The sequence below is a fragment of the Pan troglodytes genome, chromosome 2 (genome assembly GCF_028858775.2).
Source record: "Pan troglodytes isolate AG18354 chromosome 2, NHGRI_mPanTro3-v2.0_pri, whole genome shotgun sequence".
NCBI classification, from domain to species: Eukaryota; Metazoa; Chordata; class Mammalia; order Primates; family Hominidae; genus Pan; species Pan troglodytes.
In genome coordinates this window covers 54310564-54324671 of record NC_086015.1, presented here as the reverse complement: position 1 = coordinate 54324671, position 14108 = coordinate 54310564, and the positions used below count along the sequence as shown (strand labels likewise).

Here is a 14108-nt window from a genome sequence, read left to right as displayed (position 1 = left end):
TTGGCTGTTGCTCCTGTTATCCCAAGCTCTAAGCGCTTCCCATGGTCCCCAGACCCAGGCAGGGGTCGGTCTCGTCTGGAGTGTCCCGCTGCCAAGTGCCCTGAGAAGCCAGTCCTGCCGTGGTACTCCACTGAGGGACGCTTCGGAGTTAACCACCGTGCACTTGTTCCCGACGCGGGGCTGGGGCGCGCGCAAGGCATTGTGGGTGCATAGTTCAGCCAGCGCGTCGTCGGCTGGTGGGCCCCAGGCGTGGACTACCATTCCCATGGCGCTCTACGCGCAGCCAGCCGCCGTCGCCTGCGCGCTCAGGCCTCTGGGATTAGTAGTTTTAGCCTCGTGGATATGGGCCTGAATCGGATGGCCTGGAACTCGCCTTCCCGGCGACCTGTTTGGCAGGGCGGGGCGCCTCGCGAAGATGGTGGCGCGCGCGGCGTGTGGCTCCCGTCGTCTGGCCAAGTCTCAGCGCAGCGCACCGGCCGGCGTCTCGTTGGCCTGGAGCCCACACCCACCGGGTCCCTGACCCCGCGCCCCCTGCGCCCGGTTCCCGGCATGCCTCGCGCCCGTAAGGGCAACACGCTCCGGAAGGGTGGTCAGCGCCGTGGAGGAGGTGAGTGGGGTGGGGGGCGCGGGACAGCTGTATGAGCGGCGGGCGGCGGTCCTGCTGGATCCCCTTGGTTGTTCTCGAGGGCCCTGGGTGGGGAACCCCCTCGGCCAGCCCCACGCAGCTTCCCAGAACTCTACCGAGGCTGGCACGTGCCCCAGCAGTCATTGGCCACGTGCGTGCCCAACTTGAGCTCGCTGCCCACTGCCTGTTGGGAGTCCGCGCTCCCAGCGGTGACCCGGCCAGCCCCTCCGGGCCTCAGTTGCCTGCTGGGTGGAAAAACTCACCGGACAGGGCAGGAAGCCAGTCCTCTTGCCAAACCCTGATCCTTTCCTGGACTGGTCAAGGAAGTTGGCGGGAGTCCTGGCCTGCTCCGGTGAAGAGAGGGAGGGGGCTCTGTTGGGAAGCTACCTGATTAGGGCCTTGGCAGCTTGGCAGGCCTGACTCCACAAGGTAGCTGAGTATCCTGGAGCCTGAGGCAGTCTTGGGACTCGCTTATCAGCTTAGACCAGGAGCCTATCTTAATGCGTTAAACACATATGTTTACTCTGCTGGGATGGGGTGCCTACCACGCACAAATTTATTTATTTTTATTCTTGAGGGGGAGGGGAGGAGGGCCGGGCACAGGAAGGAGGAAAATACCTAGGCACAACTTTAAACTGGTCACCACCATGGTGGGTTTTGGGTGGGAGACATCTAATAGGGTATGGAACATGTTCACTGAGTGGTGTCAGCCCCAGACTTAGGACTCAGGGAGGCCTGGGGGGAAGTGCTTCTGGGTGAGTCCTGAGAGGATGGAGAAGAGAGCAAGTTGTACAAAGACCTGGCAGCTGGAGGGACCCCAGCGCAGTGGAGTGAATGAGGGAAGGCTGGCTGCTCCGGCAGGTAGAATAGTAAGATAAAATGGGAGCAGGCTGGGCGTGGTGGCTCACACCTGTAATCCCAGCACTTTGGGAGGCCAAGGCAGGCAGATCACCTGAGGCCAGGAGTTCGAGACCAGCCTGACCAACATGGAGAAACCCTATCTACTAAAAATACAAAATTAGCTGGGTGTGGTGTCGTATGCCTGTAATCCCAGCTACTCGGGAGGCTGAGGCAGGAGAATCACTGGAACCCGGGAGGCAGAGGTCGCAGTGAGCCGAGATGGCGTCATTGCACTCCAGCCTGGGCAACAAGAGCAAAACTCTGTCTCAAAAAAAAAAAAAAAAAAGGGTGGCGGGGAGCAGAGGCCAGTGTGCAGGCTGGACTTTGTCCTGCAGACGAGGGGTGTGAGTAGTTCTTAGAAGTAGGGCCAGCCTGGTGATCACACCCTGTCCAAAACTCTGCCACAGCAGCCAACCTTGCCAATGTCAGCCCTTCGCCCTGGACAGACCCCACACACAGGAGTGCACCAGCCCTACTGAACTGACCCTTGGCTTTGGTTTTTCATCTCTTTGAGAGGGACACCATTCTATCTTTTGGGATTATGAGGTCGAGTGAGGTACCCCCAGCCATCCCTCATCAGTAGAGGCAAGTTGAGTGTCCTATTCCACCTTCTCCAGGTGCCCGGAGCAGTACCCAAGCTGACTCGGGTTCCAGTGACGATGAGGCAGCCAGTGAGGCCCGCAGCACCGCCAGTGAATGCCCCAGCCTTCTCAGCACCACTGCAGAGGACAGCCTTGGTGAGAGCGGGTGGAAGTTTGACAGGGGCTTGGTGAGGGCTCCATGGGCTGAGGACAAGAAGCAGTGCTGACCAGGTGGCCTTGCAGGGGGGGATGTCGTGGATGAGCAGGGCCAGCAGGAAGACCTTGAGGAAAAGCTGAAGGAGTATGTGGACTGTCTCACAGACAAGAGGTACCCCTGGCTGCCAGCCAACTCCTACACCCAGCTCCAAGTGTGATCAAGGGAGGGCTGGCCCATATGACCCCCCTTCTCGACCTCCCCCAGTGCCAAGACCCGGCAGGGTGCTCTTGAGAGCCTGCGCCTGGCCCTAGCGTCCCGCCTGCTCCCTGACTTCTTGCTGGAGCGCCGCCTCACGCTAGCCGATGCCCTGGAAAAGTGCCTCAAGAAAGGTTGGACCTGGGGGTGCGTGGGAGACTTAAACTGGGCAGACACTGGCCCTTGCTGCATGGGCTGACTGGAAAGCATCCCACAGGGAAGGGTGAGGAACAAGCCCTGGCTGCTGCTGTGCTAGGCCTGCTCTGCGTGCAGCTGGGCCCTGGACCTAAGGGTGAGGAGCTGTTCCACAGCCTGCAGCCTCTGCTGGTCTCTGTGCTCAGTGACAGCACAGCTAGCCCTGCTGCCCGGCTCCACGTGAGTGTGCCTGTGCCCCATGAAACCCTTCCTGCACCTTATCCCTCAGCAGAGTGGTGGGTTCCCCCTATCTTCAGCCTCCCTTACTCTGAGGGGAGTGAGCTCCAGGGCTGGGAACCCAGGTTCACCCGCTGACCGTGGCATTGCATTGCCCTCCTCCCAACAGTGTGCTTCTGCCCTTGGCCTGGGCTGCTACGTGGCTGCCGCTGACATCCAGGTGAGTGGTCTTTGGGCACAGGTGGTAGAGCATCTAGGGCTGTAACTCTGCCTCTGAGCTCCCCTGCCTCTCTGTGCTCCTAGGACCTGGTCTCTTGCCTTGCCTGCTTAGAAAGTGTTTTCAGCCGGTTCTATGGCTTGGGCAGCTCCACAAGTCCTGTGGTTCCTGCCAGCCTGCACGGCCTGCTCTGTGCTGCCCTGCAGGCCTGGGCATTGCTGCTCACCATCTGCCCCAGCACCCAAATCAGCCACATCCTTGACAGGTAGGGGTGGCTGTCCACTGGGAGGGGGAGGGGATCTCAAAGAGGCCCCCGAGCCACACATATAGCTCAGCCTGCCCCTTCCCTAGGCAGCTGCCCCGGCTGCCCCAGCTCTTGTCCAGTGAAAGTGTGAACCTGCGGATCGCTGCCGGTGAAACCATTGCACTGCTCTTTGAGCTTGCCCGGGACCTTGAGGTGCGAGGGACAAGGATGGGGGGTGCTTGGTGACACCACCTGCCCATCACAGGCTGGATGCAGGGGGTGCCACAGAAAACAGAACAGCTTTAGGTCATTATGCAGAGGAGGTGGCCCCAAAACAGATTTATCTCCTAGATATCATGATGGGTGCCCTCAGCAGCGGTGTCCTGGCCTGACAGAGGCCAAGGAGGGGTCAAAGGGGCCAGGCAGAGAAGAGAGGGTCTCTCAGTGAAAGGAGGGGTTTGGGCAGTGCCCTGTTCAGAGCCAGCAGAGCTCAAGCATCTACCACACACCCTCCAATGCTCCCATTGCAGGAGGAGTTTGTTTACGAGGACATGGAGGCCCTCTGCAGTGTCCTGCGCACTCTGGCCACTGACAGTAACAAGTACCGTGCCAAGGCTGATCGTCGGCGCCAGCGCTCTACTTTCCGCGCCGTGCTGCACTCCGTGGAGGTGTGTGTGAGAACATATGTGTCCTAGCAAGGGTGCACCCCCAGGCATAGCAGCCAAGCCCAGTTGTGTTGGCCCCTCTACCCTGCAGGGCGGTGAATGCGAAGAAGAGATAGTGCGCTTCGGCTTTGAGGTGCTCTACATGGACAGCTGGGCTCGGCACCGGATCTACACTGCCTTCAAGGAAGTGCTGGGTTCGGGCATGCACCACCACCTCCAGGTGCGGGGACGGACAGGGAGGGGACATCTGGTGTGGTTGCTTCAGTCTGGCCTGAGCTCACTGCCCTCTGCCCCCCAGAACAATGAGCTACTCCGTGACATCTTTGGCCTGGGCCCTGTGCTGTTGCTGGATGCCACTGCCCTGAAGGCCTGCAAGGTTCCACGCTTCGAGAAGGTTTGCACCCTTGGGCACCTTTCTCTTCCCCCTATTCCCATTTCCTGGAGGCCTGGAATTCTGTAGAGGCCGGAAGAGGACCCCCAGCCCTTTCCCTTCCCAGCTCCCCAGGGTGTCACTCTCTGTCCCCACTCTAGCACCTGTACAATGCTGCTGCCTTCAAAGCCCGGACCAAGGCTCGAAGCCGTGTGCGGGACAAGCGGGCAGACATCCTGTGAAGCAGGACCTGCTGAAGAGGAGACTTTCTATGCCCTTGGTCCGTATTTTTAACAGAAGACAGTGCAACAACTGGTCTCCACCAGTATTTGTCACTTTATTTTTTTAATGACAAAACCAAAAACAGACATGGGGTGGGTAGCTGGGGGCCCGGACACTTGGGACCCTGACCCCTTTGTCCCTGCACTCAGCCCTGTGGCCCCTTCCTGTCCTGTCTCAGGCCAGGCTAAGTATGTGCCTTCCTCAGGGCTGTGGGGCAGGCACTAGGGGGCCTTTCCCTTCCTTTCCTTTCTCAGGCCTTGCTCCCCCAGGATGACCCACTCTTAGGGGGGTGGTGGCATCTGGACAAATGCCACCACAGCAGGTGGGGAGGCAAAGCTACCTGGAATGGATTTGTGTGCTGATTTTTAAGGATTATTACAGATAATTAAACAGAACGGTCAGCCTTCTGTGGTCTTAACCCCTGGGTATTTTTCTGTTCTCCCTCCCCATCTACTATCCCAGGCTTGGGCCCAACTGGTCTTCCACGATGTCACCTTTGCCCTCCAAGGCAGTCTTCCCCAGGTGGCGCCTCTCCCCCTACTCAGAGCCCAGCCTGTCTTTAAGAGCTGAGGCTGGACCCTCACTGGGAGCCCTGGCAGAGTTTGGGTGATTGCTATGGGGGCAGCTATTTCTAGACTTCAGAACCTGCCATCTGGGGTGGCCAGAGAGTGTTGACAGGCCACAGGAGGAGCCAGGAGGCTGGTGCCCCTTCCCCTGACCTTGGGCCACCCAAAGCGAGGCTTTGGCACCAGAGGCTTGGCTAGGCCTGGCTTGAAGAGATCAGGAGAGGCAGGCAGCCATTAAGTTAACAACAGGTTCTTGTACAAAAATCTCACCAAGGAAATAGTGTAGATGTGGCAGCCAGCAGTAGGGAAGGAGAGACCTGCCCATAGCCACTTTATTCCCCCCCCCACACACACACCCCCAGGCCCCAGATCCAAATGGCATCTCAGCTGGGTGCTTGGGCCTCACTGGAGTTGAGCCTCCGAAGCTGGCTGAGGCTGGCCAAGCGGAGTTTGAGTAGTGTCTCCTCCTGCGTGCGGAGTGTGTGTGCCAGGATGCGCAGGGATTCACTCTGCAGCACTGTGAATGGGAAGTGGGGGATCATCATCATCAGACCATGTGCCACCCCGTGACCCCTGCAGACCCAGCCCAGGACCAGGGGCAGCCACAGGCCTCCCGCCCCATCCTTCACTGCTGCAGCATCTGCAGTTACTCCTTCCAGCTGCACAGAAGGGCCTCCCAGTCCCCACTGCCTTGCTCTCCATTCCTACTAGCACCCTGTGCGTCCATACCGCTCAGGTAGACAGCCAGGAGTGCGAGCGCTAGGCAAGTGAGCACCAGCAGCGCGAGCAGCAGCAGGAACCCTCCTCGTCTGTACACAGGGCTGCAGCCAGCCTGGGCACACAGTGACGGTGGCAAAACGCCCAGCAGCTCATCCCACGGTCGTGCCTCTTCAGTTAGATAGGGGCGCAGTGTGCCTGCTGGGTGGATGGGACATCGGGAGGGTGGTGGGTGCACCTGCTTTCGTCCCCTCCCCCAGCACATCATCCACCCCACTGTCCCCACTCACCTCCACTATGTAGGTCGCTGATGGACTCCACCTGGTGCAGGCATACCTCATGCACGTGGTTGGGGGCCAATGGTCCCCTGCTCCTCTGGCTGGGCATCATTGGCGCCACGGAGTCTGCAGGGGCAGCGCAGGCTGATTTAGCCAGTGGTGGGTCAACCCCCTTCCTTCTACCAGGTGGCTTCAGGCAGCAAGGACTTGTGGATGATAGGGATAGTGGGACATTTGGTTCCAAATCCCCTAAAACTGACTCAGGAATTACCCTTGATTTGGATCCAGGATGATCCCAGACCCTTACAGGCTTATTCTGTATACAGGAGCAACAGGTACATTTGATTTGTTTCCTTCCAAGCACCCCAGGGACTCACTCAGGCATTCCTCTGCCTGCTTATTTCTAGCAGTTTATCAGCCTTGAATGCTAAACCCGCAGCAAATGGAATTCATTCCTGCCTCTTTTGTCAGTTCTCCCTGCAGACCCAATGCCTGGCATCTTCTGGTCAGAAAGCCCTATTGTAGCCACTCTGGTGCCTTTCCCTCCTGGCCTTGGTTCTGTGTGTGTTAACATACTCAGTGTGACTCTGCTGTACGTGTGTGAACCCTGCTGTTTGTTTTCATTCAACATTTACTATTGGGGAGACCCTTCTTTGTTATACTGTTGCACATGCCTCTAAGGTCTCTCCCTTCACACATCTCCCTGAGGCTGCCTGGGCATCTAGGTTGTTTGCAGTCCCCCCCCCGCTTTTTTTTTTTGAGACGGAGTTTCGCTCTTGTTGCCCAGGCTGGAGCGCAATGGCGCGATCTTGGCTCACCGCTGCAGTTCCCTTTTGAAATTAACCCCCAGGACGTCCACCGTTGAATATGAAGGTTTTTTCCCCAATTTCCTGATAGTTTAATTCCCAGAAGTGGAATTACTGGATCCAAGAGCAGGGATTTTTGTTTGTTTTTTGAGATGGAGTCTCCCTGTGTTGCCGAGGCTGGAGTGCTATGTCGTGATCTCGCCTCACTGCACCCTCCACCTCCTGGGTTCAAGCGATTCTCCTGCATCAGCCTCCCGAGTAGCTGGGATTACAGGCATGTGCCACCACGCCCAGCTAATTTTTGTATTTTTGGTAGAGATGAGGATTCACCATGTTGGCCAGGCTGGTCTGGAACTCCTGACCTCAAGTGATCTGCCCGCCTCGGCCTTCCAAAGTCCTGGCATTTACAGGCATGAGCCACTGCATTTGGTCGTTTTTTGTTTTGGTTTGGTTTTTTTAAGATGGAGTCTCCCTCTGTCGCCCAGGCTGGAGTGCAATGGCAAGATCTCGGCTCACTGCAACCTCTGCCTCCCGGGTTCAATCAGTTCTCTGCCTCAGCCTCCTGAGTAGCTGGGATTACAGGCGCCTTCCACCACACCCAGCTACTTTTTATATTTTTAGTGGAGATGGGGTTTCACCATCTTGGCCAGGCTAGTCTTGAACCCCTGACCTTGTGATCCACCCACCTCGGCCTCCCAAAGTGCTGGGATTTACAGGCGTGAGCCACCGTGCCCAGCCTGTTTTTTTGTTTTTGAGACAGAGTCTTGCTCTGTTGCCCAGGCTGGAGTGCAGTGGCACAATCTTGGCTCATTGCAACCTCCACCTCCTGGGTTCAAGTGATTCTCCTGTTTCAGCCTCCCAAGTAGCTGGGATTACAGATGTGTGCCACCACGCCCTGCTAATTTTTGTATTTTCAGTAGAAACCAGGTTTCACCATGCTGGCTAGGCTGGTCTCAAACTCCTGACCTCAAGTGATCCGCCCGCCTCAGACTCCCAAAGTGCTGGGATTACAGGCATGAGCCATCGCGCCTGGCCTGAGATTTTTGTTTTGTTTTTGAGACAGATTCTTACTCTTTCACCCAGGCTGGAGTTCAGTGGGGTGATCACAGTTCACCGCAGCCTCCACCTCCTGGGCTCAGGTGATCCTCCTGCATCAGCCTTCCCAGTAGCTGGGACTACAGGCATGCACTACCATGCCCAGTTAATTTTTTTTTGTATTTTTTGTAGAGACAGGGTTTTACTATGTTGCCCAGGCTGGTCTCGAGCTCCTGGTCTCAAGAGATCCATCCTGCTTGGCCTCTCAAAATGCTGGGATTACAGGTGTGAGCCACCATGCCCGGCCCGATTTCTTTTAAAGCTATTACCAAATTGTCCTCCAGAAGCACTGTCCACAGCTCCCCCGCAGGGTATAATATTGCCACCATTAGGCATCCCCATAGGAAAAAAATTATATTTACATGCACACGTGCACACATATATTTGCTAACTTGAGAGATGAGAAATGGCCTTTCTTATTTTATTGGGTTTCTTAGCCTAGGGAGTGTGACTAATATGTGTGTGGCGCTTTTTTTTTTTTTTTTTTTTTTGAGACAGTCTTGCTGTGTTGCCCAGGCTGGAGTGCAGTGGTGCGATCTCAGCTCACTGCAACCTCCACCTCCCAGGTTCAAGCAATTCTCGTGTTTCAGCCTCCCGAGTAGCTGGGACTACAGGCACCTGCCACCATGCCTGGCTAATTTTTGTATTTTTAGTAGAGACCAGGTATTGCCATGTGGGCCAGGCTGGTCTCAAACTCCTGACCTCAAGTGATCCACCCGCCTTGGCCTCCCAAAGTGCTGGGATTACAGGCACACGCCACCATGCCCAGCTGTGTGTGGCTTCTTAATTATCAATTTGAAGCCTCTGCCCATTTAGTCACTTGGGTCTGTGTACTTTTCTTTTGATTTTAATTATGTACTTTCACACTCATTGAAGTTTTTGCTTTTTGTTTGTTTGTTTGAGACAGAGTCTCTGTTACCCTGGCTGGAGTGCAGTGGCGCGATCTGGGCTCACTGCAACCTCCGCCTCCCGGGTTCAAGGGATTCTCCTACCTCACCCTCCTTAGTAGCTAGCACTACAGGTGTGCACCACCACACCCTGCAAATTTTTTTTTTTTTTTTTTTTTGAGATGGAGTCTCGCTCTGTCGCCCAGGCTGGAGTGCAGTGGCACGATCTCGGCTCACTGCAAGCTCCGCCTCCCAGGTTCGTGCCATTCTCCTGCCTCAGCCTCCCAAGTAGCTGGGACTACAGGCGTCCGCTGCCACGCCCGGCTAATTTTTTGTATTTTTAGTAGAGATGGGGTTTCACCATGTTAGCCAGGATAGTCTCGATCTCCTAACCTTGTGATCCGTCCGCCTCAGCCTCCCAAAGTTCTGGGATTACAGGTGTGAACCACTGCGCCCGGCCAATTTTTGTATTTTTTGATAGAGATGGGGTTTCACCTTCTTGGCCAGGCTGGTCTTGAACTCCTGACCTCAGGTAATCCACCCGCCTCAGCCTCCCAAAGTGCTGGGATTATAGGCGTGAGCCATCGCACCCAGCCGGTGTTTTGTTTGTTTGTTTGTTTGTTTTTGAGACAGAATCTCCCTCTCTCGCCATGCTGGAGTGCAGTGGCGCAATCTCGGCTCACTGCAACCTCCGCCTCCCGGGTTCAACCGATTCTCCTGCCTTAGCCTCCCGAGTGGCTGGAACTACAGGCACGTGCCACCACGCCTGGCTAATTTTTGTATTTTTAGTAGAGACGGGGTTTCACCATGTTGGCCAGGATGGTCTCGATCTCTTGACCTCGTGATCTGCTCACCTCAGCCTCCCAAAGTGCTGGGATTACAGGCATGAGCCACCATGCCTGGCCTTTTGTTTGTCTGTTTTTTTTGAGACAGAGTCTTACTGTGTCACCCAGACTGGAGTACAGTGGCATGATCTCAGCTCACTGCAACTTCTGCCTCCTGGGTTCAAGTGATTTTCCTGCCTCGTCTCCTCAGTAGCTGGGATTACAGGCACGTGCCACCATGCCCAGCTAATTTTTGCATTTTTAGTACAGCTGGGGTTTCACCATTTTGGCCACGCTGGTCTTGAACTCCTGACCTCAAGTCATCTGCCCATCTTGTCCTCCCAAAGTGCTGGGTTTACAGGCATGAGCCACCATACCTGGCCAATATTTAATTATATTTTCTTCTAGTTGTTCTTTAACTTGATGTCTAAAAATCCTGGTCCAGATGCCAAGAGCTCCAGATACCCACCTGGAAACTGATAACAGTAGGGAAGAGCATTGAGGGGACACCTCCAGATAGGAGCAAGGGTGGCCTTGCACTCTGGGACTGTCATTCTCAGGACAGTAACTCAACCTCCATGATTTACTTGAAACTGCCTCTTGACGTGCTCAAAAGCAAGTACAACAAAAACAAGCAAGTGCTGCCAGTCATTATGTCTGGGTGGTGGGTTGAAGGTCATATTAAATTCTCTCTTTGGGCCGGGCACTGTGGCTCATGCCTGTAATCCCAGCACTTTGGGACGCCAAGGCAGGAGGATCATTTGAGTCTAAGAGTTTGAAACCAGCCAGGGCAACGTAGGGAGACCCCATCTCTACAAAAAAATCAAAGATTAGGGCCGGGCACGGTGGCTCACACCTGTAATCCCAGCACTTTGGGAGGCTGAGGTGGGCGGATCACGAGGTCAGGAGTTCAAGATCAGCCTGGTCAACATGGTGAAACCCCATCTGTACTAAAAATACAAAAAATTAGCCGGGCATGGTGATGGGCACCTGTAGTCCCAGCTACTCAGGAGGCTGAAGGCAGGAGAATAGCTTGAACCCGGGAGGCGGAGCTTGCAGTGATCCAAGCTCAAGCCACTGCACTCCAGCCTGGGCGGCAGAGCTAGACCTCGTCTCAAAAAAAAAAATAATAATAATTAAAGATTAGTTTGGTGTGGTGGCATGCTTCCGTGGTCCCAGCTTCTCAGGAGGCTGAGGTGGGAGGGTTGCTTGAGTCCAGGAAGTCAAGGCTGCAGTGAGCTGTGATCATGCCATTGCACTCCAGCCTGGGCAACAGAGTGAGACCCTATCTCCAAAAAAAAAAAAAAAAAATTCCCTGCTGCCGGGCGCAGTGGCTCACACCTATAATCCCAGCACTTTGGGAGGCCAAGGCAAGTGGATCACAAGGTCAGGAGTTTGAGACCAGCCTGGCCAATATGGTGAAACCCCGTCTCTACCAAAAATATTAAAAAATTAGCCAGGTATGGTGGCAGGTGCCTGTAGTCCCAGCTACTTGGGAGGCTGAGACAGGAGAATCACTTGAACCTGGGAGGCAGAGGTTGCAGTGAGCAGAGATCGCGCCACTGCACTCCACCCGGGGCGACAGAGCAAGACTCCGTCTCAGAAAAAAAAAAAAAGGGCCGGGCGCGGTGGCCCATGCCTGTAATCCCAGCACTTTGGGAGGCCGAGGTGGGCGGATCACGAGGTCAGGAGATCGAGACCATCCTGGCTAACACAGTGAAACCCCGTTTCTACTAAAAAATTCAAAACAAAAATTAGCTGGGCATGGTGGCTGGCGCCTGTGGTCCCAGCTACTCGGGAGGCTGAGGCAGGAGAATGGCATGAACCCGGGAGGCAGAGCTTGCAATGAGCCAAGATCGTGCCACTGCACTCCAGCCTGGGCAACAGAGCAAGACTCTGTCTCAAAAAAAAAAAAAAAAAAAATTCCCTCTTTGTACTTTGTTGTGCTTTTCTCACACTTTCTAAATTGAATGTGAATTGTTTATTACAGGAAAAACACACAGTAAATGTTATTGTTAAGATCCCAAAAGAGGGTAGGCACAGTGGCTTATGCCTCTAATCCCAGCACTTTGAAAGGCCAAGGTGGCTGGCCGGGCGCGGTAGCTCACACCTGTAATCCCAGCACTTTGGGAGGCCGAAGTGGGTGGATCACGAGGTCAGAAGATCGAGACCATGCCGGCTAACACAGTGAAACCCCATCTCTACTAAAAATACAAAAAATTAGCCAGGCGTAGTGGCGGGCTCCTGTAGTCCCAGCTACTCAGGAGGCTGAGGCAGGAGAATGGCGTGAACCCGGAAGGCGGAGCTTGCAGTGAGCTGAGATCGCGCCACTGCACTCCAGCCTGGGCGACAGAGCGAGACTCCATCTCAAAAAAAAAAAAAAAAAGAAAGGCCAAGGTGGGAGGATTGGATTGGTTGAGGCCAGGAGTTCAAGACCAGGGAGACCCTTCTCTACACACACACATGCATGAAAGTAAACATTTCCCCCTACCAGGGGCAAGGCCCCTCTCCTGCAATGTTGAAAATGTTGGCAGTGGCTCACGCCTGTAATCCCAACAATTTGGGAGGCCAAGGTGGGTGGATCACCTGAGGTCAGGAGTTTGAGACCAGCCTGGCCAACACAGTGAAACCTTGTCTCTACTAAAAATACAAAAATTAGCCGGGCATGGTAGCACATGCCTGTAATCCCAGCTACTTGGGAGCCTGAGACAGGAGAATAGCTTGAATCTGGGAGGCAGAGGTTGCAGTGAGCCAAGACCGCATCACTGCACTCCAGCCTGGGTGACAAAAAAAAAAAAAAAGAAAAGTTGAGGCCGGGCGCGGTGGCTCACCCCTGTAATCCCAACACTTTGGGAGGCTGAGGTGGGTGGCTTACGAGGTCAGGAGTTCAAGACCAGCCTGGCCAAGATGGTGAACCCCCGTCTCTACTAAAAATACAAAAATTAGCTAGGCATGGTGGCAGGTGCCTGTAATCCCAGCTACTTGGGAGGCTGAGGCAGAGAATTGCTTGAATCTGGGAGGTGGAGGTTGCAGTGAGCCGAGATCACACCACTGTACTCCGGCCTGGGTGACAGAGCGAGATTCCATCTCAAAAAAAAAAAAAAAAAAAAAAAAAGTTGAAAATGTGATAAGAGGAGCTTGCTAGCTGGGCCAAGCTCTGTCATGGGCCATAACATGGAGCCATGGAGCAGACAGTCCTATGTCCTGGCCAGTACTGGACCTGTAGCTTCCTAGATTCCTGCTGCCCTGGCCCCTCTGAGCATCAGTACTTCTTATATGCAGTGGTGCAGTTAGGTGAGTGGCCACCAAGCTCTTGACTAGCTGAGTCTCTGTCTGACCAGGCCAAGGGACCCCCAACCCTAGGCAGTTGGGGATATTTAGACCCAAGTCAGGGGAGGCCAGAGGCCTAACTACTTTTCAGTCCATGGGACAGGTACCCAAATGCTTTCTGGAACCACTGCCCACCCCAATCCCAGCTTCCTTCCTTAAGAGCTGAACCGGCCAGGCAGCTGACCGGATGCCCACACCCACCTGAGCACAGCCTGTAGTTGACCCACTCCTAACTGGGTAGCTTCTCCCATCCCTCCTTGATGTCCCCAGCAGGGGAAACTGAAGCAGGGCCTGAGGTGACAAGGGGCTCCAGGCATGGCAGGCTTTTCCTCCCTGCACAGGGGGCAGGTCCTTTTACTGGAGCTGGAGCATGAAAATGGGTAACTAACTACTCAAGACAGTGAGGTCAGTGGGACAGAGGGTGGGTCTCTCCATGGTCCACAAGGTCACAGGACTGAGGCCTTGCCCTCCCTCATGGTCACCCTCTCCTACCTTCTTGGGTCTCCTCAGGCATGGCAAGCAGTGGGCAGTCGGGGGCCAATGATGGCATCCAGTAGCAGGACTGGACAAATGCAGCAGTGGCTCCTTTGAGAGCCCAGGGAAGGCCTGGCTGCCTCCCAGCCTTGGCCTAAAATAGGCCTGAGCTCAGCCCACAGGGCTATATTTAGAGGGGGCAGCCCTCAGCCATGGGAAGGGGCAGAGTGATCCACGTGGGCCAGCCTGAACTATCTACCTGGTGAGGGAGCCAGCCAGGAGCCTGCCTCCACTAGTCCAGGTGCCCAGGGACCTTCAAGGGGAAGCACACCTCCCCCATACATCCAGAATGGCCACTCCAGGCTCAGCAAGGCCCCATGTGGCAGCCAAGACAGACAAAGGAAGCCTGTGCATCTCTATTTGGCCACTCCTCTACCCCTGCAGACTCCTACCCACAGCCCAG

The 14108-nt window shown here is 55.2% G+C and overlaps 2 protein-coding genes across 4 annotated transcripts; one reads left to right on the top strand and one right to left on the bottom strand.

Moving 5' to 3' along the window:
• The first annotated feature begins 23 nt into the window (after window positions 1–23).
• Window positions 24–5086, top strand: IFRD2 (interferon related developmental regulator 2). 2 transcript variants are annotated; one of them, XM_001167735.7, is made up of 12 exons: window positions 24–607; window positions 2143–2262; window positions 2350–2434; window positions 2528–2652; window positions 2736–2893; window positions 3060–3110; window positions 3194–3372; window positions 3459–3564; window positions 3882–4019; window positions 4108–4236; window positions 4315–4410; window positions 4548–5086. In XM_001167735.7, exons 1-12 carry the CDS (start codon window positions 343–345, stop codon window positions 4626–4628), a joined length of 1533 nt encoding a protein of 510 aa, XP_001167735.2. In that variant the 5' UTR covers window positions 24–342; the 3' UTR covers window positions 4629–5086. The 2 variants fall into 2 exon arrangements, with proteins under 2 accessions (XP_001167735.2, XP_016796634.1); XM_016941145.4 differs by lacking the exons at window positions 3194–3372; window positions 3459–3564 and having other exon boundaries at window positions 234–607.
• LSMEM2 (leucine rich single-pass membrane protein 2) lies at window positions 4703–13817 on the bottom strand. Of its 2 annotated transcripts, none has more exons than XM_001168188.8 (4): window positions 13664–13817; window positions 6242–6355; window positions 5964–6152; window positions 4703–5751 (listed from the first exon to the last, which is right to left on the bottom strand). In XM_001168188.8, the coding sequence occupies exons 1-4, from the start codon at window positions 13719–13721 to the stop codon at window positions 5618–5620; spliced, it is 495 nt and encodes a 164-aa protein (XP_001168188.2). In that variant the 5' UTR covers window positions 13722–13817; the 3' UTR covers window positions 4703–5617. The 2 variants fall into 2 exon arrangements, with proteins under 2 accessions (XP_001168188.2, XP_009443806.1); XM_009445531.5 differs by having other exon boundaries at window positions 5964–6149.
• Window positions 13818–14108: the final 291 nt, after the last annotated feature.

What these genes read in the sequence shown, in the direction of transcription:
- IFRD2 (XM_001167735.7), top strand. Translation starts at nt 343, where the DNA reads ATGGGCCTGAATCGGATGGCCTGGAACTCGCCTTCCCGGCGACCTGTT. An exon ending in ATCAGCCACATCCTTGACAG is followed by an intron (nt 3,373 to 3,458) that starts GTAGGGGTGGCT and finishes CCCCTTCCCTAG; the next exon opens with GCAGCTGCCCCGGCTGCCCC. An exon ending in AGCTTGCCCGGGACCTTGAG is followed by an intron (nt 3,565 to 3,881) that starts GTGCGAGGGACA and finishes CTCCCATTGCAG; the next exon opens with GAGGAGTTTGTTTACGAGGA.
- LSMEM2 (XM_001168188.8), bottom strand. Translation starts at nt 13,721, where the DNA reads ATGCCATCATTGGCCCCCGACTGCCCACTGCTTGCCATGCCTGAGGAG. An exon ending in GCCTGAGGAGACCCAAGAAG is followed by an intron (nt 6,356 to 13,663) that starts GTAGGAGAGGGT and finishes CTGCCCCTGCAG; the next exon opens with ACTCCGTGGCGCCAATGATG. An exon ending in CAGCGACCTACATAGTGGAG is followed by an intron (nt 6,153 to 6,241) that starts GTGAGTGGGGAC and finishes CCATCCACCCAG; the next exon opens with CAGGCACACTGCGCCCCTAT.